At 57.1% G+C, this 24,915-nt stretch overlaps 1 protein-coding gene across 1 annotated transcript in view; it reads right to left on the bottom strand.

Annotated features, from left to right (window-relative positions):
- Positions 1-6,784: 6,784 nt before the first annotated feature.
- The window catches only part of DOC2B (double C2 domain beta), a 25,934-nt gene continuing 7,803 nt past the window's right edge, over positions 6,785-24,915 (bottom strand). The window contains exons 2-9 of the mRNA XM_070562853.1: positions 24,476-24,555; positions 21,321-21,395; positions 18,772-18,881; positions 18,452-18,578; positions 15,643-15,800; positions 10,230-10,311; positions 9,205-9,301; positions 6,785-8,543 (exon numbers count right to left, since the gene is read on the bottom strand). Coding sequence (XP_070418954.1) covers positions 8,407-8,543; positions 9,205-9,301; positions 10,230-10,311; positions 15,643-15,800; positions 18,452-18,578; positions 18,772-18,881; positions 21,321-21,395; positions 24,476-24,555 — 866 coding nt within the window. The 3' untranslated portion in view covers positions 6,785-8,406. The remainder of the gene's footprint in view (positions 8,544-9,204; positions 9,302-10,229; positions 10,312-15,642; positions 15,801-18,451; positions 18,579-18,771; positions 18,882-21,320; positions 21,396-24,475; positions 24,556-24,915) is intronic.

Here is a 24,915-nt window from a genome sequence, read left to right as displayed (position 1 = left end):
CAACAATGTGCCTACTAGCATTATTCACAATAGTCCAAAGATGGAAAGAACCCAAGTGTTTATCAACAGGTGGATGGATAAACAAAATGTGGTATATCAATACAATGGAATATTATTTAGCCATTAAAAGGAACAAAGTTATGATACACACTACAACATGGAGGAAACTTGAAAATATTATGCTAAGTGAGATAATCCAGACATAAAAGAACAAATATTATATGATTCCAATTATATGAGGTATGTAGAATAGGCAAATTCATAGAGACAGAAAAAAATAGAGGATACCAGAGTCTAGGGTAGTGGGAAATGGGGAGTTACTATTTAACGGATACAGAGTTTCTGGGATGATGAAAAAGTCCTGGAAATAGCATGGTGATGATTGCACTATGGTGAATGTACTTAATGCCACTGAATTGTAAACTTGAAAGTGGTTAAAATAATAAATTTTATGTATATTTTATCACAATGAGAACATTGAACATGAAAAGGATGGCACTCTGCACTCAATTTTAATCCTTCTTTCTTCCCTTCACTTTCTATCACATATTTCCAAGATACCTCACAGTGTTCATAATTAAAAATGGAAATGGCTGCCTGACTTTCCAGCCTTCAGATGGACCATAGTGGTGTTTTTTCACTCTGTTGATCGTTTAAATCTTTCCCTTGTTTTTTAGTGTTTTGGTCTGGGCTGTTTCCTAGCCTTTGCTGTTGGAATGGCATCTGCCCTAGGATACCGTGGCACTGTGCCTTGGCTCCTGTCCCTTCTTTCCCATGCCTGGCACCTCTCCTTCGTCCTTTCCCACTGGCTCATAATGCTCAGGGACTTCTTGTGACAGACATGTTTGACCCCGTGTGCCTTGTCCACAGCCATTGTTTTATTGTGTGACCTCACCCCCTGGCCCTTTGGGCCAAGGAAGTGAGTCATAACCTGGACTGAGCCATTTCTCTCCTGAGAAGCTAAACGAAGAATCAGAAAATGTTCCTAGGTAGCTGTGGAGAGCCAAGCTGAAAGCCACTCCGACTCAGGGCTGAGGCCACCATTTTGGGTCATTGATGTGCTGGTGTATCATCTGAGAAAGCGAGTGTGCGGAGAGGGGCAGGAGGGCAGACGAGGGCGCACAGCAGTGGAGGGGAGAACCCAGGAGGCTCTGCGAGATCTTGGTTCCCCAGTTTTCCGATTCCCATAATGCAGTAAATTCATGTTGTCTCACAGCTGGCCCCTGGGCAGCCAGGCAAGTGCCCCCCAGTTCCATCTCTTCTCCAGACTAGAGCTCTCACCTGGCTGTGGCCAAGGGACACACAGAGGGGAACTGGGGCTTGTGACAGTTGGGAGCCTATTGGCAAAGAGGAGTGCTGCATTCGCTCAAGACTGACAGCGAGGACCCTGAGGGTGAGCCCCGAGAAATCCTTGCCCTCAGAGTAGGACCCTGCTGCGTCTGGGAGCCTGCGGGCAAGCGCAGCTGAACCTGCAAGGGACTCGGTGGGACCTGGAGTCTTATACCAGGCCTGGCAACACCATCTACTTTGTCCAGCAGCACAGTATAGACATCAAAGAGTTTGGAGTCTTGATACAAGGCATGGGATCAAATCCCAGTTCTGCTCTTTAATTATCCTTGAGCATGCCCCTCTCTTCTTCAGTTTTCCCATCTGAAAAGTGAGGATTAAAACAGTATCTCATGATTATGGGGATTCAATGAGTACAACACTTGGATCAGTCTGCATGCCTTACTGAAAGCTCACCATAGGTGTTACTGCTGCTAAGATTGTAACCCTGGCACCTTCTCTCTGGTCCCTGTTATTTTCTCACAGTCCTCGAGGCCTCCCTTCCCACTCAAATAACAGGAACTAATTGCCCCCAGACAGTCCTCTTTTTACTCCCCCCGCCCCTGTGCTCAGGGCTTGTGGGGCGGACGTGCGTGGCTGCTGCCTTCACTGGGGGGGAATTTTTTGGGGTAGAGCAGAGTCTCTGGAGGAGGCTGCCCTACTCATTGGGGGCTGCCCTAGGGTGTCCCTGTGAGCAAGCAATGCCGCGGCCAGGCCTCAGCGCCCACAGAGGGCAGTGCCGCTCCCGGGAAGCCATATGTGCCCACGTCCTGCCCCTCACCTATGCCTGCCTCACACAGCCAGGCCTTTCTCAGCCTCAGGGCTGAGCTCTGAGCCTTCCATCTGTCGGCCTTGCCATTTAGCGCTCCATCTCATCTTCCACTCATCTCCAGACTTGTTCTGTGCGGTTTCCTGGCTGGGAGATGATCCAGTTAGCAGTTCGTAAAGAGTCTAGCACGGTGCCTGTTCATGCCCCAACGAATCTCGGCGATCAGGATTACTACTACAACCCTGGCTCCAGTGGACAATGAGTCTGCTTCTCTGTCCCCATTGCTGCTGGCCCTTGATGTGGGGACATCCTCCCGGTGTGCTTTGTTTCTAGACCCCTCTTCAGCCCCTGCCTGGAGCACTCTCCCTGGGGGCTGGACACTACGGAAAGCTGCACCTTCCGCCCATCCTGGGCTGCCCCTTCCGCTGGGGCTCGGGGCATGCGCTGGAGCAGTGGCTGGCCTTCCTGACCCCCGCCCGCCTTCACGGCTCTTCCCAGGCCCACTCCTGCCGTCCCACCCCTTCCTTTCCTCCTCAGTTCCCCTCAGCCTTCTTCGTTCTCTCTCCCTCTCCTTCCACTCTTCCTTTCTCCCTTCTTTCCCCTCCTCTTCTCATTCTCTCCCTTTCTCTGCTCAGGATAACCCTGTGGCATCTGGGGTCTTTCTCATCTGTACCCCCGGAGTGTCTGGAGCTAACAGGAGTCTCATGCACACTCACCTGGGCTCAGCCCCCGCATCCTCATCATTGCATGCTCCAGGCACGTGGATTTGGCTCCTTTCAAACAAAGTCCGTGTTGGCAGCTTTCATCCATTCAGTCAACAAATACCTATTAGATGCTTCCTCTGTGCTCAGTCCCGGTCCGGGGTCACCATGGTAAATAGGACAGATGTGGCCCCAACTCTCATGACCGTTAGCGGGGGAGACAGGAATGAGCAAGTACACAAGATGGTTACGGCGATAAACGCCCTGAAGAAAAGAAAGCAGGGTGACCAGGAGAAAGTGGTGAGGTCGTCAGGGCAGGCCTTCAAGGAGGAGACACTTGAGACCTAGACGATCAGGTTGCATCAGAGCACCAAGCAGGGTTCCTTGTCGAAAATAACAGGATCCAACTCTAGTTAACGGAAGCGGAAAAGGAATGCGCGGCAAGGGCATCAGCTAGTTCAGAGAATGGGCGGGCGGCCAGGAAAGTCAGACCTGCCTGGAGGCTGTCACTAAGGGAGGCTGGGGCCACAACCTCGACCAGAGGCACGCCTTCTGTGGGTTAGGACCCAGCCGCTGCTGCTCTGCATACTGGAAACCAGCAGGCCGTGAGCCCTGGACCCACTAGCACATCACCACCAGAGGGACCTCCAAACTGAGTCTGATCACTCACCCCGGACCACGGGTTTGTTCTTCTCCCAGGTGGCCTGTTAGGACCAAAGGCAGCTCCCATCTCACCAGAGTGAAGCCACAGTCTTTTTTTTTTTTTAAGACTTTATTTTCATTTTTTACTTTTCCTTCTTCTCCCTAAACACCCCCAGTACATAGTTGTGTGTATGTGTATATATATATATATTTGTGTGTGTGTGCTTTTTCTCTCCAAATACCCCCCGTAGATAATTGTATATTTTTAGTTGTGGGTCCTTCTAGTTGTGGCATGTGGGATGCCATCTCAGCATGGCTTGATGAATAGTGCTATGTCCGCGCTGAGGATCTGAACCAGTGAAACCCTGGGCTGCCGAAGCAGAGCTCGCGAACTTAACCACTTGGCCACGGGCTGGCCCCATAATTGTATATTTTAGTTGTAGATCCTTCTAGTTGTGGCAGGTGGGATGCCGCCTCAGTATGGCTTCATGAGCATGTTAGGTCCACACCCTGGATCCAAACTGGTGAAACCCTGGGCCACTGAAGGGGAGCATGTGAACTTAACCGCTCAGCCACAGCCAGCCCAGAAGCCACAATCTTTATAAAGTCCCACCCGAGCTGGTCCCATCCCCCTGCGCCCTCAGCTCCCACTCTTCCCTTGCCCGGCCCTGCTCTGGCCACATGGGTCTCCCTGCTACTCCCCAGTCATGCCAGGCCTGCCCCCTCCAGGGCACTGGCTGTTCCCTCCACCGAGAACACTCTTCCCCAAATGTGCCCCTAGCTCCCTCCCTCGTCCCCTCCAAGTCTCAGCTCAAAGGCACCTTCTCTGGAGGACGGCCTGACCTCCTTATTTAAGCCCAACCTCCCTTGCCCATGTAGGTCCTTTAGACCCATCTTTTTTTTTCGTATCATCTTTTAACACATCACTATTATATTTCTGTCTATTCACTGACTTCCTGATGATTCTGCCCCAGGTGCCTAGACCAGGGCCTGGCATTAGAGTTAATACCCACAGCTGTTTGTCGAATGACTGGATGATAGCATGACATGCAGATCCCGGTGTAAAAAGTCTTAGGAGGCATGAGTTGAATCCTGGTTCTGACACTTACCAGCTGTGTGATTCTGCACCAATATTTTAACCTCTCAGAGCGTTAGTTCCCCCATCTGCAACATGGGAACTTACCTCAAATGGGTTCTTGGTGAAGAGCAAAGGAGAAAAATGTGCTGAATAAGCCCCCGTGGCCATTCTCTCCTTATTTCCCGCCCACCCATTCAAACTGATCAAAATGAAAGTCTCCCAGGCCAATATGATGCAATGAACATTTCCATTTACTTTGGATTATATGTCATTATAAATATTAATAAATAAGACTTAAAAAGGACACCTTCGGGTAGGTCAGACGAAAGTACAAAAATTGTGTGTGGGGCTGCAGTTTAAGGACAGGTTCTGCAGCCGTCACATGGTAGCAAAACGGTGTGAAGCAGTGCACGAGCGTCTGCGCCGACGACAGCCAGAGTCCATGCAACGGCAGGTTCTCTCGGTTGGAGAAGGAACAAAGGGCAGGTCATGCGCGGGCCGGGGAGGTGCAGTTCCTCACTCTCGCCACTAGAGGTCAGGAGGTTACCGCTTCAGGGTTGGAAGACGGGCCCGTCGGGGATTGGCTCGTGGGGACGGGGGCGGGGCGGAGACCAGGGAGGGAGATGCGGGGGGAGGTGGACGCAGCCAAGTGGGACCCCTTGGTTACTGGGACCTGACTTTGGAATGAGATTTTTTTTTTTTTTTTTTTTTTGGCGTCAAATTTCCCGTCTTTGTGGGGCTGATGGACCAGAAGAAAGATGCCAGTTTGGGGCCGAAGGCAGAGCTGATACTGCAGCTTCTTAAAGAGCTTTTGCTTTAACAGAGGTACAATCTGCAAGGGGTCCAGAACAGTGCCAGGGGCCTGGGGAAGGTTCCGTCACTCCCTGGGGGGGCCTCCTGCCCACGCACCCCCATCCTTCACTTGGTCCTGCTGTCCAGAACCCCCATCTCCCAGCCTGTCACTGTGGTGAGCTGGGACCATCTTTCGAAACCAAGTCTACACTTGCACAGCCTGCAGCAGTAGAGGGCCCTGGAATGGGTGCCAGGAGTCCTGGGTTCTTGTCCCAGCTGGGCCCTGGATAAGCCCCTTCCACTCGTTGGGCCTCAGTTTCCCCATGTGTCTAATAAGGAAATCGTACTAGATGAGACTCACAGCCCCCTCCAGCTTTGCCATTCGGCATTTCCATGTCTTCACAGGAGGCTGTGAGGCTCCTCTCTGAACGAGGCCTTCCAAAAGGCAACGCTAAGAAGCTCCCTGAGCTCACCCAGACACGAGGCCCCTCAAAAACGGACCATCTCCCCTCTTAGCCCCCCAGAGCTTCCCCCATTCCAGCTGCGTAGAGAAAAGAGGAGTCCTTGCCTCAGCCCCCTTGAGGAGCAGGGCCAGGCCCACAGGCTGAGGGACAGCTGAGTTCTGGCCTGGGCTGTGGGGACCTTGGGGGAAGCCCTAAGTGGCACAAATGATTTCAAAGCCATCTAGAGGACAAGACAGCAAGACAGTGACATGGCCCCACACCTCCATCACGCACCAGCGCTTGACGAGTCTTTCCTTGAGTACCTCTACTGCGCCCTCCAGCCCGGGAGGGAGGGGCCTGGGGAGTACAGTCCCCCAGACACCAGACAGTGTGGCAATCAGAGGACCTGAGCTTGAGTCCCGGTCCGCCCCTTCCCGCTGTGTGATGCTGCTACACTACCATACTCTCTGAATCTCAGTTTCCTCATCTGTCAAATGGGAGTGACAGTTCAACCCATTCTGGAGGGTTGTGAAGATTCATTAAGACGGTGCACATAAAACCTTCAACACACGCAAAGCCTTCTTAAAGACGGGGAGCCAAGGCTCCACGACCGGCAGAGCTTGCCAGGTCCTGTGTGGGGGCCAGGGTCCTGTTTTCCCTGCAAACTGGGAAAGGGCTGATGGCACTTGGTGGGATTCGAATCATCACCCCAGGCCTCAGATGGTGATGTGCTTTGTGTCTGCAGCAGAGGGTTCGACCCCTGTGCCCCCTGCTCCGAGCGTTGGTGTGGGTGGGCAGCGGGCAGGGGCGAGCCCCAGGTGGGCAGCTAGCAGGCTCTCGTGTGCGTCCAGCACCCTACTTCCCCCGAAGTGTGGTGTCCAGAGCTCTGGGCTGGAGGGGGCCGGGGGCCCTGGGCCTGGGCCACCCCAGCTGTGGCAGGGCTGGCAGGCCTTTGGCAAGTCACTTTCCCTCTCTGGCCTCAGTTTCCCATCAGTGCAGGGATGGGTTGAATACAGAAATTCTGTGGTTCTGCATTTCTCCATCCAGCATTCCTGAAGGCCCCTCAGAGGGCAGGAGAAGTTTGCAGCTTCAGACCTGGGCCCCAAGATTTCGATGCCGTCAACCCCTCCCTGGGGACCCTGCCTCAGGGTACAGACAGGCCCACCAGGCAGGGTCTCTCTCAGTCCCTGGAGGGCGGAGCTGGCCCCACAGGCTTCCCAGAAACGAGGCCCTGCACTGCCACCCAGCACTCCTGAGAGGGACGTCAGTGGCCACGGCAGGGCCAGATGCCTGGGCAGCCACCTGGGGCCCCCCACTACCCAGCCCTGACCCCAGAAGGGCCCAGGCCTGGGCAGGGGAAGGGAAGAGGAGGGTGAGGACAAGGAGGACTCTTTGCTCCTTTTCATGCAAAAGAAAGGGACCCTTCTCTCTTCTTGAGCTGGCCTGATGCTTAAGCTGGGAACAAGAAGCAGGAGCCAGCCTCTGGGTTCCTCCGGAGGAGAAAGACAGAAGGTGGGAGGACTGCGGGTGAGGCCTGAACTTGACCCTGCACCGACGTCAGTTTCACCACCGTGCTCCCGCCACTTCCCCCACAGCGAGGAGTCCAGGCTGGCCTGGCAGCCAGGGGTGAGACGGGAGCGGGGCTGCTTGCTGTCCCCGCTGGGCCCCACTCCTGTCCTGAGGAAGCCTGCCCCCCCAGAGAGAGACCCTGGGTCCTGCACAGCACCCCTGGCCCAATCACCACTCTCTCCCTCCAGGCCTTGTGGACACTCCCTCTGCCTGCACTGCCCTTCTCCTTTGTCTGCCTGGAAACTCCACTCGTCCTTCAAGGTCTTCTGAAGCATCGCCTCCTCTGGAAAGCCCTCCCTGCCCACCCAGCAGAGTTGGCAGAATCCACAGCACTTGCAGTGGGCCAGCCTGGCCTTGGCACTCCTCACTCCCAGTGTGATGGGCTGTTTCCAGCATCCTGACTAGATGGGAACTCCCTGAGGGCAGGCCCTGGGTCTTCTTCATTCCCAGGGGCTCGTGGAATCATCGAGTGCAGCACCTGCCAATTGCTCACGTTCTTGGGGCCTCTAGGAACATCCCCAGACTCCTGGCTCTCGTGTCGCCTTTCTGCCACCTGCCCAGTAACGCCAGAGATGAAGGGATGCAGTCAGAACCTCCTTCTGGGAATAAAACTGCTCCAGAGTCCTGTCCTGCCTCTGTCCACAATCTCCTCCCCGCTATGCCCCCTCCCCAGTGTCCCTCTCAGGAGTTCTCACTGCCTGCCAGGATGCCCCTACACTCCTGTTCTCTCAGCCTGGGGTCCCCTGTGACTTCCTGCTGACCGCTAGTAGGGTCCTCGATCCCCGGACGGCCCCTTCCCCTTCCCCAGGTGGGTGCTGAGGCCGGGGTCCTCTCCTCCCATCTCCGGCCCTCTCGGGAACCCGGGGCTGAAAGCAGGCCCAGCTCTCTGCCCTCACTGTCCTTCCGAGTGGCTGGGCCCTCCGTGGCCTCCAGGCGGGGGCTACAGTGGCTCTGTGTCCGAGCAGGCGTCCTGGATCTCCCCTGACATGGGGGCCAAGGCCCTCGCTGGCAGCTGAGGAAGCCCAGGGCCCGGCCCGCGCTGGGCCAGCTGAGGGCAGGGCGGGTGCGGCAGCAGGTGAGGGCGGGTCAGTCGCTGAGCACGGCCCCCGGGAGTTCGTTGGTGAGCGTGTGCCAGCGCTCGATCCGCTTGTCCTTGTTCTTCAGGCAGTCAAACCAGTGCTTCAGGCGCTCGCCCTTGGCGTTGATGCCCAGGACCACGCCACCTGCAGGAGGGGAGCCGAGGGGGCAGCGGGGACCCAGTGATCTCCTGACTCCCAGGGTCATCCACAGGCCTGTCCCTCTGGGACCAGGGCCCCCCGACACCCTCTCCAAGATTCGAGTTCCAAGGCCAGATTCTCCACCCTGCCCCCCGGGCTCTGAGAGTAAACAGTGGTCTCACCCCTGCGCCACACTCTTGGCCGCCCCCCCACTGGGGCCCAGGATCCTGCCCTTCCATCCCCCAGGACCAGAGCTGTGCTGGGGGCAGAGTGCAGGGGCATGTGTTAGAGGATGAAGGATGGGGGCAAAAAAGGGGAAGAAAGGGCCAGGGCGGCTCCAGTGTGCACGGCCACCAAGCCCACCAGGAATTCGGGGTCATAAAGGCTGAGTCCAGCCAGAGGCACTGACCATTGTTACCTCTCAGCCCAGCTCCACCAGGGACTGCTGTGTGACCCTCCCAGGCCTCTTTCCTTCTCTGGGCCTCTCTTCCTCTGTCATATGGGGTCAGGCTGGATAGTGTCTGAGGCCCCTCATGTCTGGGGAGAGGTGGTCTATGGCCCCAGCTTTCCCCAGAGGCCTGGAAGGAGGGTCTGTGGCCTCAATCAGGGCCAGTGCCCTTTGCTGAACCCAGGACGGGCATGTGGCTCTCTCATCACCTCCTCTTACCAATGAAATCATTCGATTTTCCAATGTCGTAATCCCAAACGGTGACCTCCAGGGTCTTCTTGGCCAGGTCCCCGTGCTTAATCTCGTAACAGAACTCCTGGTGGCCAGAAGAGGAGAGTCAGGGCCAATGCCTGGAACTGGGCCGGTGGCCAGGAGGGCTCTGAGGTGTGGTGAGGGCGGGAACCGAGGGAGTGTGGGAGGGCTGAATGGGAGGGCGGGCAGTGCAGGTGGCGGACGATGGTGGGTTCTCACCCATCTTCTGCCTGAGAGCCCAGCCGGGTCCTCGGGCTCCCCTTCCCTCCAACCCATCTGCCCTTTGTCACCGAAGCCGCTCTCTCAAGAGCTTCCTTATTGCCAAGTCTGTGCACACCTGGCAGTCTTGGCATGACTGACCTCTCCTGGGTCTGGCTCTGCTGACCACTCCCTTCTGGTAGAACCATCTCTCCTACCCGCTTCTGGGATGCTCCTGCATCCAGTATCCCCCTCACTCTCCAGAAGCATCTCCTCAGCCTCCTCCGCCTGTGCCCTGCCGGAGGCCCCTCTGCTCCTCTCCCTCCTCTCGCTCCTCGGACCTCCTCTCCAGCCGCAGCCCCCCACCACCCCCCTGCTGGGCCGAGGACCTGGGTATCCCTCTGCACCTGACCTACCCATCTCCCCGGGGCATCTCAGTCCCCACATCCCACCCAGAGCTTCTCCCATCTCCCTGGGGCCTCCTCCTCCTGCTGCTGGGTCCCCTACTTCCACATCCACATCCACCATGGCCACAACCCCGTCAATTCGATCCTCTGAGGAGCTTTCCAGGCCCCCTCCCCTCCATCTGTACCACCTTGGCCTGGTTCAGCCTGGCCTTGCCCCTCCCCTTGCCCCCCACGGCTGGGAGCTCTCCTGTCGGCCCCCAACCACCCTCTCTTCCAGCTCTCCAGCTCTCCATCTCCCACAGTGGCCTTTGGAAACCCAGTCCCTGCAGGGCCCCGTGCCCCAGGGGAGAGTGCATGGCTTCCCTGCAGCCCCCCAGCCCCTCGCACCTCGTTGAACTCTGGGTTCAGGGTCTTCTTCTTCACTGCCGTCTTGTGTTTGGATTTCTTGTCCACATCGGGCTTCAGGTACCTGGAATTATAACCAAGGGACAGGCAGAGGGTCGGGGAGAAGCTGTGGGTCAGAGGCAGCCAGCGGGGCCTGGAAGAGCTTTTTGTCCCGGGAGAGACGTCCCTGGGCCCCGTTCGTCCTGGTCGTCGGATTCCCCAGCACCACTTTGTGTGGCGGAGGTGGGCGGCCAGCAGCAGAGGGAGAAGCAAGTGGTTCCTTTTTCACCTGGACTTCTGCTCACATGCCCATTTCTGGAGCTAACACGGAGCCCCTCCATCCCGCTAGGAAAGAGGATTTTCCTTGTTTCTGGAAGTCTGACTTTCACAAAGCTCACATTTCCCACCAGAAAAACATTTTTAGCAGAGGTGGTCCCTTGTTGGAAATTTTCTTCTTTTTAATGGGAGATTTATTGAGATATAATCCACATACTATAAAGTTCATCTTTCTAAAGTGTACAATGCAGCGTTTTTAGTATATTCCCAGGGTTGTACAACCATTGCCGCTCCGTCACTGAAGCGTTGAGGGAGGAAAAATGCCTCCAGGGCAGTAACAGCAATGCTTCTGCAAGAAGGAAGCCTGGCTTGCGAGCCAGCTCCCTCCATAGGTGCCTTAGACTTTGAATGCAGAACAGCTATCTTCATGGGAGGCTCAGAGAGGTAGAGGGACTTGTCCAAGGTCACACAGCTGCTCAGCACAGGGCTGGTGCTCAGAAGCCAGGACAGGAGGTTTAGAACCTCTCCTTTGCAGAACTTCTCACCCTGTCCCTGCATAGACATTTGAGTGACAACTTCCCTGCCCTTGCTGAGGGTCTCTGGGGGCAAGGACCGCTTCTGTCTCACCCACCACCAGCTTCCTGGCACCCAGCTCAGTGCCTGGCACTGGGTAGCTCCATAAACATCTGCTGGATGAATGAAAGAATTCCTAGAAGTGAAATTACCCACCCAAAGGCCTGCACGTGTCAAGCTGCTTGCTTCCTTTTGCCAAAACGGCCCTCTGGAAAGGCTGTGTGGTTGGCACACTGCCCTCGACAGAGTGGAGTAGCATCACCTTAAAAACCCTTGCTGGTTTGAAAGGTAGAAAGTGGTATCTCATTGTTCCTTTACTTTGCATTTATTATTTTTTCAATTGTGACTTTCATTACATAAATAATACTAGTTCTTTACAGAAACACTAGAAATTACGTATTGACAAAAGTTGGGGGTTGGAGGGAGAAATGAAGACACAGGTCCACACAGAAACCCGGTCTTCAGCAGCTTTGCAGAGTCACCGAAAACTGGACACAACCCACGTGCTCTTCAACCCGAAAGGAACTGATCACACGTGTGGCTGCTCTGTCTGGTGCACCATGCTCCGCAGAAAGAAAGACTAAGCTGCTGGCTCTCGCAGCCACATGGATGCCCCACCGCGTGTGATACCACGAAAGCAGCCAGATTCAAAAGGTGACACACTGTATGGTTGCTTTTTAAGAAAGTCTGGAAAAGGCAAACTATTGGGACAGAAAACAAGTGAGTGGTTACCTGGGGGAGCTTTCTAGGGTGAAATGTTCGCTGTCTTGACTGCGGTGGTGGTAGCAAGATCGGATCGTCAGTCAAACTTCAAAGGGGGAGAAACTTACTGTATGTAAATTATACTCAATCAACCTGACTTGTAAAACACGCTGGGGGTTCTCTTAAGCCTCACCCAGAGATGGTGAATGTCTTCAGTTCCTGACAAGCTTCCATACGCTTGCTGGCCATTTTGCTATTTATTGGTATTTTGTTTTCTGCAACCTGTCCTTTGCTCTGGGCGTAAGGAGGAGGAACAGGGGAGCATCTCCCACCCGGCCTTTGGAAGCCTCTGGAAGGAAAGTTGTTCCAGGATCCCCACGCCCTCAGCGCCGCACGGCTGGTCCATCCAGTGACCCCTCACCCGGCCACCGGGCCCTCATGGTGGCCACCAGCCTCAGGGCCTCCAGCCAGAGACAGTTCCCTCAGATGGTCCTCTGTCCTGCTGTCTCCTCTGCCAGGAGCACCCTTCCCGCCTCACCTCACCACTCCAGCTGAAGCTCCTCTGGAGTGCGACCTGTGTAGGCAGGGAGCCACGCTGGCAAAGCCCCTGAGGCCTGCCCCCTCCCTCACTGTCAGGACCCACTCCTCCCACCCAGCAGCGCCACCCCTCGTCCCTTCTGCACAGCGACTGCTGCTCACCTAAGGCCCCTCGCAGAGACCAGAGGGCCAGAGAAGGAAGGAGATGCCCAGGTGGCACAGCAAGTGCTTCATTTCCTCAGTCCCCCCGGGTGTAAAATGGAGACAGTGACAGATGTGACTGCAGAGGCTCTTGGGAGGGTCCACTGAGGCCCAGCCCCTGGCACAGAGCAGTTACTCAGTGCACATTAGTGATCATTATCACTCTCACAGTGACCCCTGGTTTTTTCCATCATACCCTGAAGAGGTGGATCTGGGGTCAGCTTTCAGCCTGGGGAAACTGAGGCAGGTGTCCCCTGGGGTGAGGTTTATAAAAAATGAGGCACCAGGGGCTGGCCCCGTGGCCGAGTGGTTAAGTTCGCGCTCTCTGCTGCAGGTGGTCCAGTGTTTCGTTGGTTCAAATCCTGGGCGTGGACATGGCACTGCTCATCAAACCACGCTGAGGCAGCGTCCCACATGCCACAACTAGAAGGACCCACAATGAAGAATATACAACCATGTACGGGGGGGCTTTGGGGAGAAAAAGGAAAAAAATAAAATCTTTAAAAAAAAAAAATGAGGCACCAAAAGGCCTGAGCCCATCTAGCTTTGCCCCTCAGCATCTGTCACCTAGCACTTCCCCAGCCGGCTCTCTTCTTGGGGTCACAGGTCCCCTGCCAATGACACAGCCTCGGGGGCACCCTGCTCAGAATCTAACCTGTGCCTTTGTTTCCCCTGCTTTTAGCAAGAAAGAGGCCCATGGTCCGTGAAGGGGCCTTTCAGAGATGGGGAGCCCTGGACAGCAGACCCCACGTCTCATTCAGGGGATTTTAATCAGACATGGGGGTTTCCAGGCCGCGGTGGGGCCCTCAGAGGATCGTGTCTCTGATACGGGGAGCCACCCACTTGTCTGCCCATCTTTCAAAGGCCACGCTGACCTGGCCCGTGGCTGGGGGGTGGGCCATGGCTGCAGTGGGCCCAGCAGCTCCCACACCTGTGGCAGAGGAGCCCCAGGTGCGGTGGACGGGCCCTGCCAGGGCTGCCTCTGTTTGGCCATGGGAGTTGGCTGGACCCCCTGTACCAGGTGAGACCCTGCTTTCTGGATAACTCAGCAGGGGACCCTGGAATCCCCGTCAACCTGGCAGGCAGGCACCGAGCCTGATTTAAACTTTTCCCACCATTTTGGCTTCAGATTCTACTTCCCTCAGGAAGAAAAGTAGCATCACAGGTACAGGTGGAGGCACCTTGCTCCCCTCTCCAGTCCCTTCCCCTCCCTCCGCGGAGACCATGGCTCCTGGGAGCCGCCTGTAGAAATGTACAGGCACAGCCTCGCTCTGTGGGCTCCGTGCTGCAGTTCACTTTTGGGCTCAGCGTGTTTGGCATAGCTGTCCGTGTTAATTCATCTAGTCCTAATTTATTCATTTTAACTCCATAGTACTCCATTATATGCATACGCCACATTTTATTAATCATTCCGCTCCTGAAGAATGCTTGGCTATTTCCAGTTTATCGCCAGGACAAGCAGTGCTGCAATAAACAGCTTTCCACCGTGCGTGGGCTTCTAGGCCACAAACCTGGCAGGGGAATGAGGCGGCCATAGGGCGCAGACGCTTACCTAGCCTACTGCATATTGCCAACTTTCCCTCAAGGTCATCAGGAGCCCCCTGAACGGTTATAGTGCTTCTCACGGTGGTCGCCAATCCACTGGAAATCATTATTTTGCTAAAGGCTGAGTTGGGACCCAGCTCATCGCTTTTTATATGGAAAACTAGCAGTCCCTGCACCATTTGCAGGGACCCTGCCCTCCCCCGTGATGCTGGTCAGCTTCCCATTATGCCTGGGCATTGCTCCTGGAGCCTGGTGGCACTGGGTTTTTAAAAAATAACAGCTTTACTGAGAGACAATTTACATGCTGTACAATGCACCCTTTTAAAGTATACAATTCGATGGTTTTCAATATATTCATGGAGTTGTGCAACCATCACCACAATCAATTGTGGAACATTTTTATCACCCAGAAAGAAATCCAGTGCCCATTAGCAGTCGCTTGGCGCTTCCTCCCAACCTCTCCCCAGCCCCTGGTCATCACTAATCTACTTTCTGTCTCTATAGATTTGCCTGTTCTGGACATTTCATATAAAAGGAATCATATGACGTGTGGCCTTTTGTGCCTGGCTTCTTTCACTTAGCATAATGTTTTCAAGTTTCATCCACATTGTAACATGAATCAGCACTCGCTCCTTTTTATGGCTGCATAATATTCCATTGTGTGGGTGTGCACGTTTCGTTTCTCCACTCATCAGGTGAGGGACATCTGGGTGGTTTCCACCTTTTGTTTGTTTGGAATAGTGCTGCTGTGCACATTCGTGCACAAGTTTTCGTGTGGACGTTGTTTTCAGTTCTCTTGGGCATATCCCCAGGAGTGGGGTTGCTGGGTCACATGGTAATTCTATGTTTAACCTTTTGAGGAACTGCCAGACCCTTTTCCAAAGCGGCTACACCATTTTTGTCTCCTGATTTAAAAAGTGACAGAAAAATGACAGGGGCTCTCAGGACTGGTGGCCCCAGAGTTGTGCCACGCAGCAGCACTGGCCTCTCTGTGGTGTCAAGACATCCACACGGCCTTTGTCACCTGGGCCTGCTCTCTGTCCCTGCAAGCCAGGTCCATCCCTGCTTCTGTTTCTTAACGCCTCTGTCCCTCTGCCTGAGCAGGAACATCTTTTTGCTGAGCCAAATTCCTCCCCAAGTCCCGCCCTTCGAGAGAGTCTCGCTGGGAACACAGACTAATAGCCATCTTTTGTTTGTGGGGGGCCCAGAGCACTATGGGGGTCACTGTGACACGGGCTTCGTCCCTCTCCTGCCCCTGCTGCCACCTGCTCACGGCCCCTCCCATGTGCTCACGGAACGGCCTGAACGGGGCATCAGGAGATAACAACTCTCCATCTGTGCAGCCTGAGAAGTCACTCAAGTTCTGCGGGCTTCAGTTTCCTCATCTGTGAAATGGGGCCCCCAGGCTTAACCCACAGCGTTGCCGAAGGGGCACAGAAGAGAACACGTCCCTGTGGGCAGAGCGTCCACGGCGCTTCAGGGGGTCCCCGAGTCCTCGCCCCACCGAGCCACCGGTCTTGTCACACAGACCGCCCGCCCCTTGAGGTGAGGGAGGAGGCGCTGGCCTGGGCTGCACACTCACGTTTTCACGTAGGGGTCCGAGTAGCCGTTGGCGTCCATGGCGGCCAGGTGTGCGCAGCGCACAATGCCGACCAGCAGGCCCTGCTTCTGCGAGCTGTACTTGAGGGAGATGAGAATGCGGCCCCGCTCCTCCAGGGACTTGTCCTCCGTCTTGTCCACCTGCGGGGCAGGCGGTCACTCGCTGTCCTCTCCTGCTCCCACCTCCTCCCTCAGCCACGGGCCACCAAGGCTGTCCACTGGCCCAGGCCAAAAGGAGGCTGATGGGTTGGGGGGGCGTCCCCCGGCCCCAATGCCCCTGAAGGTGCTGCCTGGAGCCTTTCAGGGGGCAGGGGGTGGTCCCCTTGGGGAGAACCCACAAGAGAGCTTCAATACATTCCCAACCCAGGGGGAGCTGGGGCAGCCAGGGGCCACCCTCCTGTGCCCCAGCATCTGCCCAGTGCCTGCCTCTGGGGTCAGACCTCAACTCGAGGCCTCACCGCCTGGCCTCCCCGCCCCAGACAGCCCAGTGTTTCTCCATTCCTGTCCCTCCTGAGACCACCCGTTTCCATCTTCTGGCTGTTGCTCATCCAGACCCCTCTCCTTTACCTTCCATCCACCCAGACACACCCAGCTGGAGTCCTGTGACCCCCAAGGGCCCTGCCTTAGGTCTCTCTGCCAGGCTCCTCTCACACGAAGTCCCAGCCATGTCCCTTTGCCCACAACTGTCCTCTGCCTGGCACTAAAGTGACGGCCGCCCATGGCCTCTGGTAGGCAGGGGCCACACCTACACCTCTCTGGAGATGGGGCTTGTGTGAGGTAAGGAAGGGCCACCTTCCTCAACTCCGATGCCAGAGCAGACATGGCTAATTGATCACAGCATTCACCCTGAGCTCAGATGCAGCCTCAGCATCTTTCTCACCACAGCGCTCAGTCAGCCACTATCGATGGACCAGACTAGGTGTGTGAGATTTAACTAGGGCCTAGGGCTTCCGTGTGACAGCCTCATGAAACCACGGCTCTTGAGCTAGCTGGTGTGATGTGTGAAAATTGAACAATACAAATGAGCAGGGTTGTTTCCAGCTGTGTTTTGGGGGTTGGATATTACACTTTGGGTCGTTTCACATGAAAACCATTGGACTGGGCATCGTTCAGTACTCACGACTAATGTTCACAAACTATGTAAAATCTACAATATACCATCAAAACGTGTCTTTACTGCCAGAGCAGTTAGCTCAAACTGCACCCCTGTGGTCGCCATGCGTCTCCGAATCTAGACCAATGAGCTCCTGGCAAGTGAGGCTCAGCAAGGCCCTGATCACGCCCCGTGCACAGGCACGCACACGCTCACGCATCCACGTGCATGAACACACGCATTCCACACACCTGAACACGTGCCCACACGCACACTCTTTCACACGTAGACACACACATACACGAGGCTCTCACGTGCGATTCACACTCACACACATACACACGCATGCTCACCCCCCCCCCCCAGTTGTTTATGCCAGGGGTCACAACTGAGGAACACAACTAGAGAAGAAGTTGATGTTGCCTTTCATAAGTGACATGGATCATGTGGAAAAACCGGGTTACCTGGTGTCTGTGACTAATAATACAATGAAAAAGGTTATATCCATCGTGTAAATGTCTGCGAGTGGGAGGGCACATGACAAGGGAATACAGTTTGATAAAGGTATGCAAAAAGACAGAGCTGGGACTGGGGCAAGGAGCTCTGGCCTCAGATCCACTTGCTCCCAGGGCTTGACTCAGGCCAGGCTGTGCTGAGCATCCGTCCCAGCCCCACAGGAGGTGGGCCCGTGGGATGCCTGCTGGGCTCTGGGAAAAATATCTGAGAAAGGGATTGTGCCCTCAACACTGGGCTGCCAGAGGGTCAAAGTTTCTCAGGACCTGGGGCCTCCCGGCCAACTGCTCCCAGCCCTTCTGAGCCTCTGGGGGAGGGGAGGGGCGGGAGGGAGGGAGGGCCAAGACAAATGGACCGAGACTCTGGGAGGACTCGGCTGCTGCAGACGGCCAGGGGGCAGAATTGGTTTTGACATCATTTTCAAACAATTGCGATTTCTGGGAAAGAATTATTTTCCGTCTCCTCCGGGTGTCTCACGCCTCACATATTCCGGTTGAGCCCTGAGCATCCCCAGCCGCTCCTCCCCCAGTCCTCCACATCACAGATAACGACCCTTCATCCTTCCAGGTGCTGTCCCCACACCTGGGAGCGCCACATCTGGCCCCTCACCCTCCAGGATCCTGCACTTCACCCCCTGCGCTGCTGCCCCCCCAGGCCTGGGTCTTGCTCATCCCCTCCCTCCTTCCCACTCTGAGCCCAGCGAGCCTGTTAAATGTAGTCAGGCGCCCCAGCCCCTTCCCATGCTCCATCTCACTCAGTGTGAAGGCCCGAGTCCTCCCACTTCCCCACCCCAACCTCTGCTCTCAACTCCTAGGACCCCCTCCCCTTGCTCTTGGCCCCACTCAGTTGGCCTCTTGCCTGTGCCTCCAACGGCCTTGGCACTTTCCCAAACACGGCTTCGCACCTGCTGTTCTCTCTGCCTGGAATATTCCCCGATGGCCCAGGAGTCCTTCCCTGAGCACCCATCTAAACCATGGACCCCTCTCCTGCTTTCCTTCCTGGCCTGATCACTGCCTGACATAAGATCCGTTGGGGTGATTTATCTCGTTTTTGGCCTGTCCCCTGCCCAAGCTCCGTGACGACAGGGATTTCTGTCTGTCTCCCCAGCACCTGAAACCATGCCAGGTACATCGCAGGTGCTCAATAAATGTGGCTGGCCCCGAGCTCCCAGCCGGGGCCCACTCACCGGCAGCTGCTTCTCCAGGCAGATGCTGAATGTCTTGGTGTGATTGGGTTTCAGCTTCTTCAGCGGCACTCGCGTCTCCCCGATGAACTCGTTGTGGCGGAATTTGTCCTCATCACACACGGAGATCCTGTGGGGCAAAGGGCATGGCCAGCTCTTCAGACGCCCTGGGTGCTCTCAATTTGTTTCCAGAGTCAGTGGGCATTTGCATGCGCTGGGTGGGTGTGTGTGTGTGTGTGTGTGCACATCCCGGGCCAGCCCCTGTGGATAAGGCTGTGGGGGCGGGGGGCTGGCAGAGCCCGCGGCCAGGGGCCCTCACCCACCGCAGGGTCTTCCGGATCATGTCTTCGTCCGTGATCCCGTAGTAAGTGAGGGTCTCATTCCACGTGGGGTTCAGAGTGTTTCGGAGAGTTTTCGTTCTGAGCTTATTTGCCTGGCGAGAGCAAAAATGATCCCATGAGCATCAAGGAGGGCGGTGGGCAGAATAACGGCCCCCAGAGACAGCCACAGCCTAGTCCCCTGGAACCTGTGACTACGTTAACTGTCCATGGCAAAGAGGAATTAAGGTTGCAGATAGACCTGAGGTTGTTAATCAGCTGACTTCGAAATAGGGAGGTCACCTAGATGATGTGTGGGGGCCCAATGGAATCAGTGTTCTTAAAAGCGGAAGACGGAGGCAGGAGAGGAGAGCCAGAGGGAGAGGTGATGAGGGAAGAGGGTCAGAGAGAGATGCCACGCTGGCTCTGAAGGTGGAGGAGGGGCCTCAAGCTAAGGAATGCGGGCAGCCTCTAGAAGCTGGAAAGGGATGGGAAATGGCTTCTCCCTAGAGCCTCTGGAATGGACGGCAGCCCTGTGACACTTGTCTTAGCCAGTGGGCCCTATGCCGACTTCTAACCTGCAGAGCTGCAAGATAAGAAATCTGTGTTGTTGTTAAGCCACGGAGTTGGTGGTAATTTGTTACTGCAGCCCCAGGAAAGTAAGCCATGCAGGCCTCTAGAGTGTGTGTGTGTGTGTGTGTGTGTGTGTGTGTGTGTGTGTGTGTGTGTCTCCTGCAGGAGGTGGTGGGGGCGGGGCTGCCGGGAAGCCTGCACTCTCTCCCTCACCTCCTTGCCTTTGCCCAGGCCGTCCCCTCCGCCTGGGCACTTCTCCTAGGGAATGCGTGTGGAGCTGCCTGTCCAAGCTGCCATGTTGCCTCACTCCCCCTCGGTGCTTCCAGGGGCCTCTGTTCTTATCACCCTTACCCGTCTTGCCCTATCAGACTCTGAGCCCCGTGTCTGACTCCCTTTGACGTGTGCCACACTGGGCCCAGGCTTGGAGGTCAGACAGCCCTGGGTTCGAATCCACAGCTTCCACCGTAAGCCCTGTGGAGCCCTGGGTGACTTGGCCTCTGTCAGGGTCAGGTCCCCACTATAAAAAAGGCATAATAATGCCTCTCGCTCAGAGTTGATTCAGGAGCCGCCTTTATCAGGAGATGGTTCTCTGTAAAAGGCTATCCTATGCAGGGATCTGTGGGGGTCCCTTCGACTCAGCCTCTGGTACTGCCGACTCCAGGTCCCATGAATCTAGGGACGCAGGGTCACTGAGCTCCCGAGTTGGGACATTCCTCCGGTCACATTGCCCTCGGCCCTCACAGCCCTGAGGGTCCCACCTGCAGCCTGAGGTGGTCCAGGCCTGCAGTGGGGAACCCACTTCACCAGCTGTGGGTGGCGGGCCACCGCTGTTTCTCCTGCTGCCCTGCCTTCCTAGAGAGGAGGGATCGCCCCCTCTGGGGGGCCCTCCTGGACCGGCGGGGAGCCCCAGCCCTACACTCTCATGCTGAGGGTTTGGGCCTCAGAGTCAGCTCAGGCCCTAGCAGCCTGTGGCTGCTCAGCTCTGGGGCAGGACTGTCCAACTGGCCAGGAAGAGACCCGAGCAGTGGCCAGGGCAGCCCTCCCGTTACTGACTCTCCCTCCCCGTCAGGCCACCTGAGGGCCAGGAAGGAGCTCCCCAGCTCTCGGCTTCTGAGGAAGAGGCTGGACGAGAACCCCCGCCGCCGGGCTCTGCCGCTCACGTTCCGTGTCCTGTGTCCCTCGTGCCCTGCCTCCCCCGGTCAACACGTGCAAGCAAAGCTGCTGGTCTCCAGTGAAGCCCCCCCAGCCTGGGGTCTGCACAACCTGCCCCTTGAGACGTCTGTGGGTGCCAGGGCAGGACTCACCCCAGAAAAGATGATGGGACCCTGCCTCCTACGAAATTAAAATAAAACAATGCTGAACTGCAAGACACAGGTAAGGAAGTCTGATGAAGTTTTATCTTCCAGTGCCGAGGGTCACCTTGATGCTTTTGTTTAATAGCAACTTTTTTCTAAAAAAATTTTTTTCTCTCCTTTCCTAGATGCACCACATGCTTGGTCTGCCTACGGGGTCATCTGGCATGGAAACAACGGTTCTCTGGTCAAGAGAATTGGGCAGACGCTGCCTACTCCGTCCCCCTTGTGGGGCATCACAGAGCTGCCAATCGACACATTAAAGGCTCTGATAAGCCCTGCAGTAAAGAAACCTGTTTAACAATGTTTCCCAATGTTATCTGACCACAGAACCCTTTTTTGCACATAATATTAACCTCCAGCTGGAACTGCTTCTTATAAAACGCCGGCCTGGAAATTCTCTGGAGGGTTTCCCTGACTCAGTAGGCAGGCAGTGCTGACTTGAGGTCTGGAGGGTGTGGGGCTGACTGGGTGCTCCGGGTGGAGGTGAATGGCTGAGGTCCCATCAGCTTGCTTGGGCTCTGAGGGGTGTGGGAGCGATGGGCCTCTCTGGGTGCCCTAAGACCAGCTTGGGCCTTAGTCATGGCAAGTGGGCAGAGCTGGTAGGAGGCCTGGGGCAGACTCCCTCACCTTACTGGCTCCTGGCAGCAGGTGCAGCTTGACATATGGGTCCGCCAGCCCGTTGTGGTCCATCGGCTTCAGGCCCTGAGCAGAGGAGAACAGCAAAGGGTGTGAATTGGGGCTCAGGGACACAGAGTAGCCAGGGCCTCCAGGTGCCAGGGTCAGCAGACAGCCCTTGCCCCCTGGGCCTCCTGGCTGGGTCCTTTCATGACCCTCTTCCCAGATGCCACCTGGCCCCACCCTCCCAGAATGGGGTGTAAGGAGGGCCCCATGGCAGTGCAGCTCATCCCTACAAATGTCCTGGCCCAGGGCGGGCGTCACGAGGCCCCTTTGTGAGACCAGCCTTTCTCTTCCTGTTCTCCTTATCACAGAGGCCAGATAAGTCACCTTCCCCTGACTGAGGCCCTCATCATCCTCTTTGATCAGGCCCTTCCCTCTTCCTGCTACCACTCCCCCCACTCCCCAAACATGGCGACCTCCCTCACTGACCCTTAGTCCACGTGACCCTCTGTCCACTCGTCCCCCCACAGCCCTTGGTGGCCATGGGAAAATGTTCTCAATTTCTCTCTGGAGGCCACACAGCCAGCTAGCCATGGAGGGACCCTCCACAAGATGGCATCCGTCACTCACTTTGAGCAATCGCTCAAGTGTGCACAGCCAGGGAACAAATGGAGCCGTAAGCAGACGGGCTTAGCCGCCCTCATGCCTGTTCGTTTCCGAAAACTGCATTTCTCCTCCTGGGATGGTGCCTGGGCATGGAGGGGGCCGCTGTGGCATGGGGGGCAGAAGTGGCAACGCCATGACTTCACTCAAAGACCAACTGCAAACTGTCTGCTCGTGACCAGGCCCCCCTCCAAGAGCGGAGCCTCTTCTCCCGGGGCCCCCACCCCGATTGGGAGGAGCTCCCAGGTAGGGGTTGAGATTCGAGGGGGGGCTGCCAACCACCCACTGCTCTGCTTCAGGGAAAGGGCACCCGGGTTTAGATCCAGGCCGGCCCAGGTTCAGCCCTCAGCTGCACGCATTAGCTGGGCGAGGCGGTGAGCCTCAGCTTTAGCATCCGTAAAGGGGTTAACAGTTCCCACCTCCCAGGTGGGAGTGACAGGTGAGGAGGTGATGCTGACCCAGGGCCTGGCTGGCGGGGCCTTGGCTCCCCGTCTCCTACACACCAAGCCCCCTGGAAGATGCCAGAGAAGCGGCTGAGGGCTGGGGTGGGGCATCTGAGCTGTGTGGAAGCGGCTGGGGTTCTAACTCTGCCTTGCTCCGTGGAGCCAGCTCTGGGACGAAGCTCGCTGCTCTCAGGCCCCGTGAGCGCTCACACAGTGAGGCAGCCCTGCCAGACGCAGGTCCCTCATCCCAGCCTCTCCCACGAAGTGTCCAGGACTGGCAGTGCTGTCAGTTTTCCCAGCTCCTCTGTGGAAATGAGTGTCCATGTGTCCATGTTCGGGGGGTGGAAGTGGGCGCCTGCCACCAGGCAGTCCTCGAGGACAGCTTTAGGTACTGAGCACTTCCTCATTTCAGCTCACAGCCATCACACAGTGGGGACGACGAACGCTACTTTACTGATGAGCAAACTGAGGCTGCTTTGCTGACCCAAGGAAGGTGGCCAAGCCAGGGTCCAGAGCCAGGGCATTTGGCCTCCTTCCAAGGAACCCCCGAGGGGCTCTGCCTGTCATCCCTGCCTCAGCCCCCCCACCCACTGGGGCTCCTCCCCACAACCCAGCCCAGGGCCCAGCCCCTCCCCTTCCTGCACCACCCTCGCCCCTGCAGAACAGGATCTAAGCAGAGAATGAACTGGAGAATGGGGGAGCTGCCATGGCTTGGGGTCCTCCCATGCCTTGCTCCAATGCTTTGAGCAACACACCCTTAAGTGGACACACACATATGTATGTGTGCAAACACAGTGCCCACAGAGACCTGTGCCTGCACACACATGCACACACTCTCGTACGCCCGCACAGTCCCGCTGGAGCCTGGGCAGTGAAGTCGGGGCACATGGCACAGGAGGGGCCCTGGTGTCTGGGATGGGGAGGAGAAGGGATGGCTCTGGCCAGAGTGGCCTGGCAGCCAGTGCCCATTCCCAGTCCCCAAGCCTGGACAACCTCTACAAGGCCGGGTAGAAGGAGAGCGGAAGGGTCTGCTCGGGCTCTGAGGCCTGCCCTCCACCTTGGCACAGCTGGAGGTCACCAGGTACTCAGCTCTGGACCTAGGGGCAGGTGCGGAGCCCCTGCAAGGCCAGGCTGGGTGGGCCCTGCATCACAGCCCGAGCAGCTCCCAGAGGAGAGGGCAGGGGTGGGGAAGTGGGGATGGAGGGCGTGGGCCTCTAGAAGCCCAAGGTGGACACTACTCACGCCTGCCCACAGCATCTGGGTGTGGTGGCCCGGGCCGGTGGGGCACAGCTGGGCAGTACTGGCAGCCTGTCCCTCCGGGTGGCAGAGCCAAGGGCAGGGAGGCGGGTGGACCAAGAAGCTCACAGGTTGGGGGGCTGGGGAGTGGGGAGCCCGGGCAGCTCTGCAGGAAGTCCTTGCTCCTAGCCGGCCCAGGCACTTCCACAGTTCTGCTGAGAGGCTCTACTGGGCTGCACCTCTGCCCTTACCTTGCGGGAGAACATCAAGCTTGGCACCTTCCTCCCAGAGGGAGCGATGTGGTGGGGGACAAAGGGAACAGCAAGGCTGAGAACCCAGCGCTGACAAGTGCCAGCCCGCGGGGTAGGGCCACAGCGGGGTTTACAGACACCCGTGCCCCCGCCCAGAGAGCCAGCTCAGGCCCTGACAGGGCAGCAGGTCACTCCCCTGCCTGGAGTCGCGTCGGCCTCTCTCATGGCACCAACGTCCAGTGCTGCCCATTCCCTGGGGGGCCGGGGGGCATCTGAACCCGACCCTCCCTCTCAGCCTGCAGGGCAGGCCTGTCACCTCCCTCCCCTCCCTGGCTCTGGGGCCTCTGTCCCCGGAAAGCCCCGCCAGGCCTCCGTTCTCTCATTCTCTCCACAGACACCCCTGTGTGGGGCCTTTCCGGGCAGCAGGGATGCTGGAGGTGGGAACTCCCTCCGTGCCCTGCTGCCTGCGTGGCACGGCTGCCCCAGGGCCTGGACAGGAGACAGCAGCTGGCTGGCCTCCCCCAGCCTCAGCGCCTCCTCCGGGACGGCCCCGGGCCGTGGCCGGGCCTACCTTGGCTTTGCTGATGGTGCAGTGCAGGGCGTTGTTCTCCTGGTCATAGAGCAGGCTGAAGTCCAGCGTGCCCAGGGCAGCTGCGGACAGAGGAGGGCTCAGGTCACCCACTGCCACGAGGGGGCCCACCCCTGTGCAGCCGCACGAGCCTGGCCTGGGCAGCTGCTGCAGTCCCCACAGCGACTGCCACCCACGGAGTACCTCCCACAGGCCAGGCCCTCCAGCCCCGGGAAACGGGCAGTGTTCTCCTCGCTTTCCAGGTGAGGAGCTGGGGCTCGGCCATCCCCAGTCACCATGAGTGGCAGCTCAAGAGTCAGCCCCAGCTTGTCGGCCCCACAGCCCAGCCCCCTAGGCCCTGCGCGGAGCTGCTTGGCCTGTGGCTGGCCCAGTGTGGCGTCCACGTGTACCGGACACTCAGCTAAAGCGGTTCCTGTCCTCCT

This window comes from Equus przewalskii, chromosome 10 (genome assembly GCF_037783145.1).
Source record: "Equus przewalskii isolate Varuska chromosome 10, EquPr2, whole genome shotgun sequence".
NCBI classification, from domain to species: Eukaryota; Metazoa; Chordata; class Mammalia; order Perissodactyla; family Equidae; genus Equus; species Equus przewalskii.
This window is presented reverse-complemented; position numbering and strand designations above follow the sequence as displayed.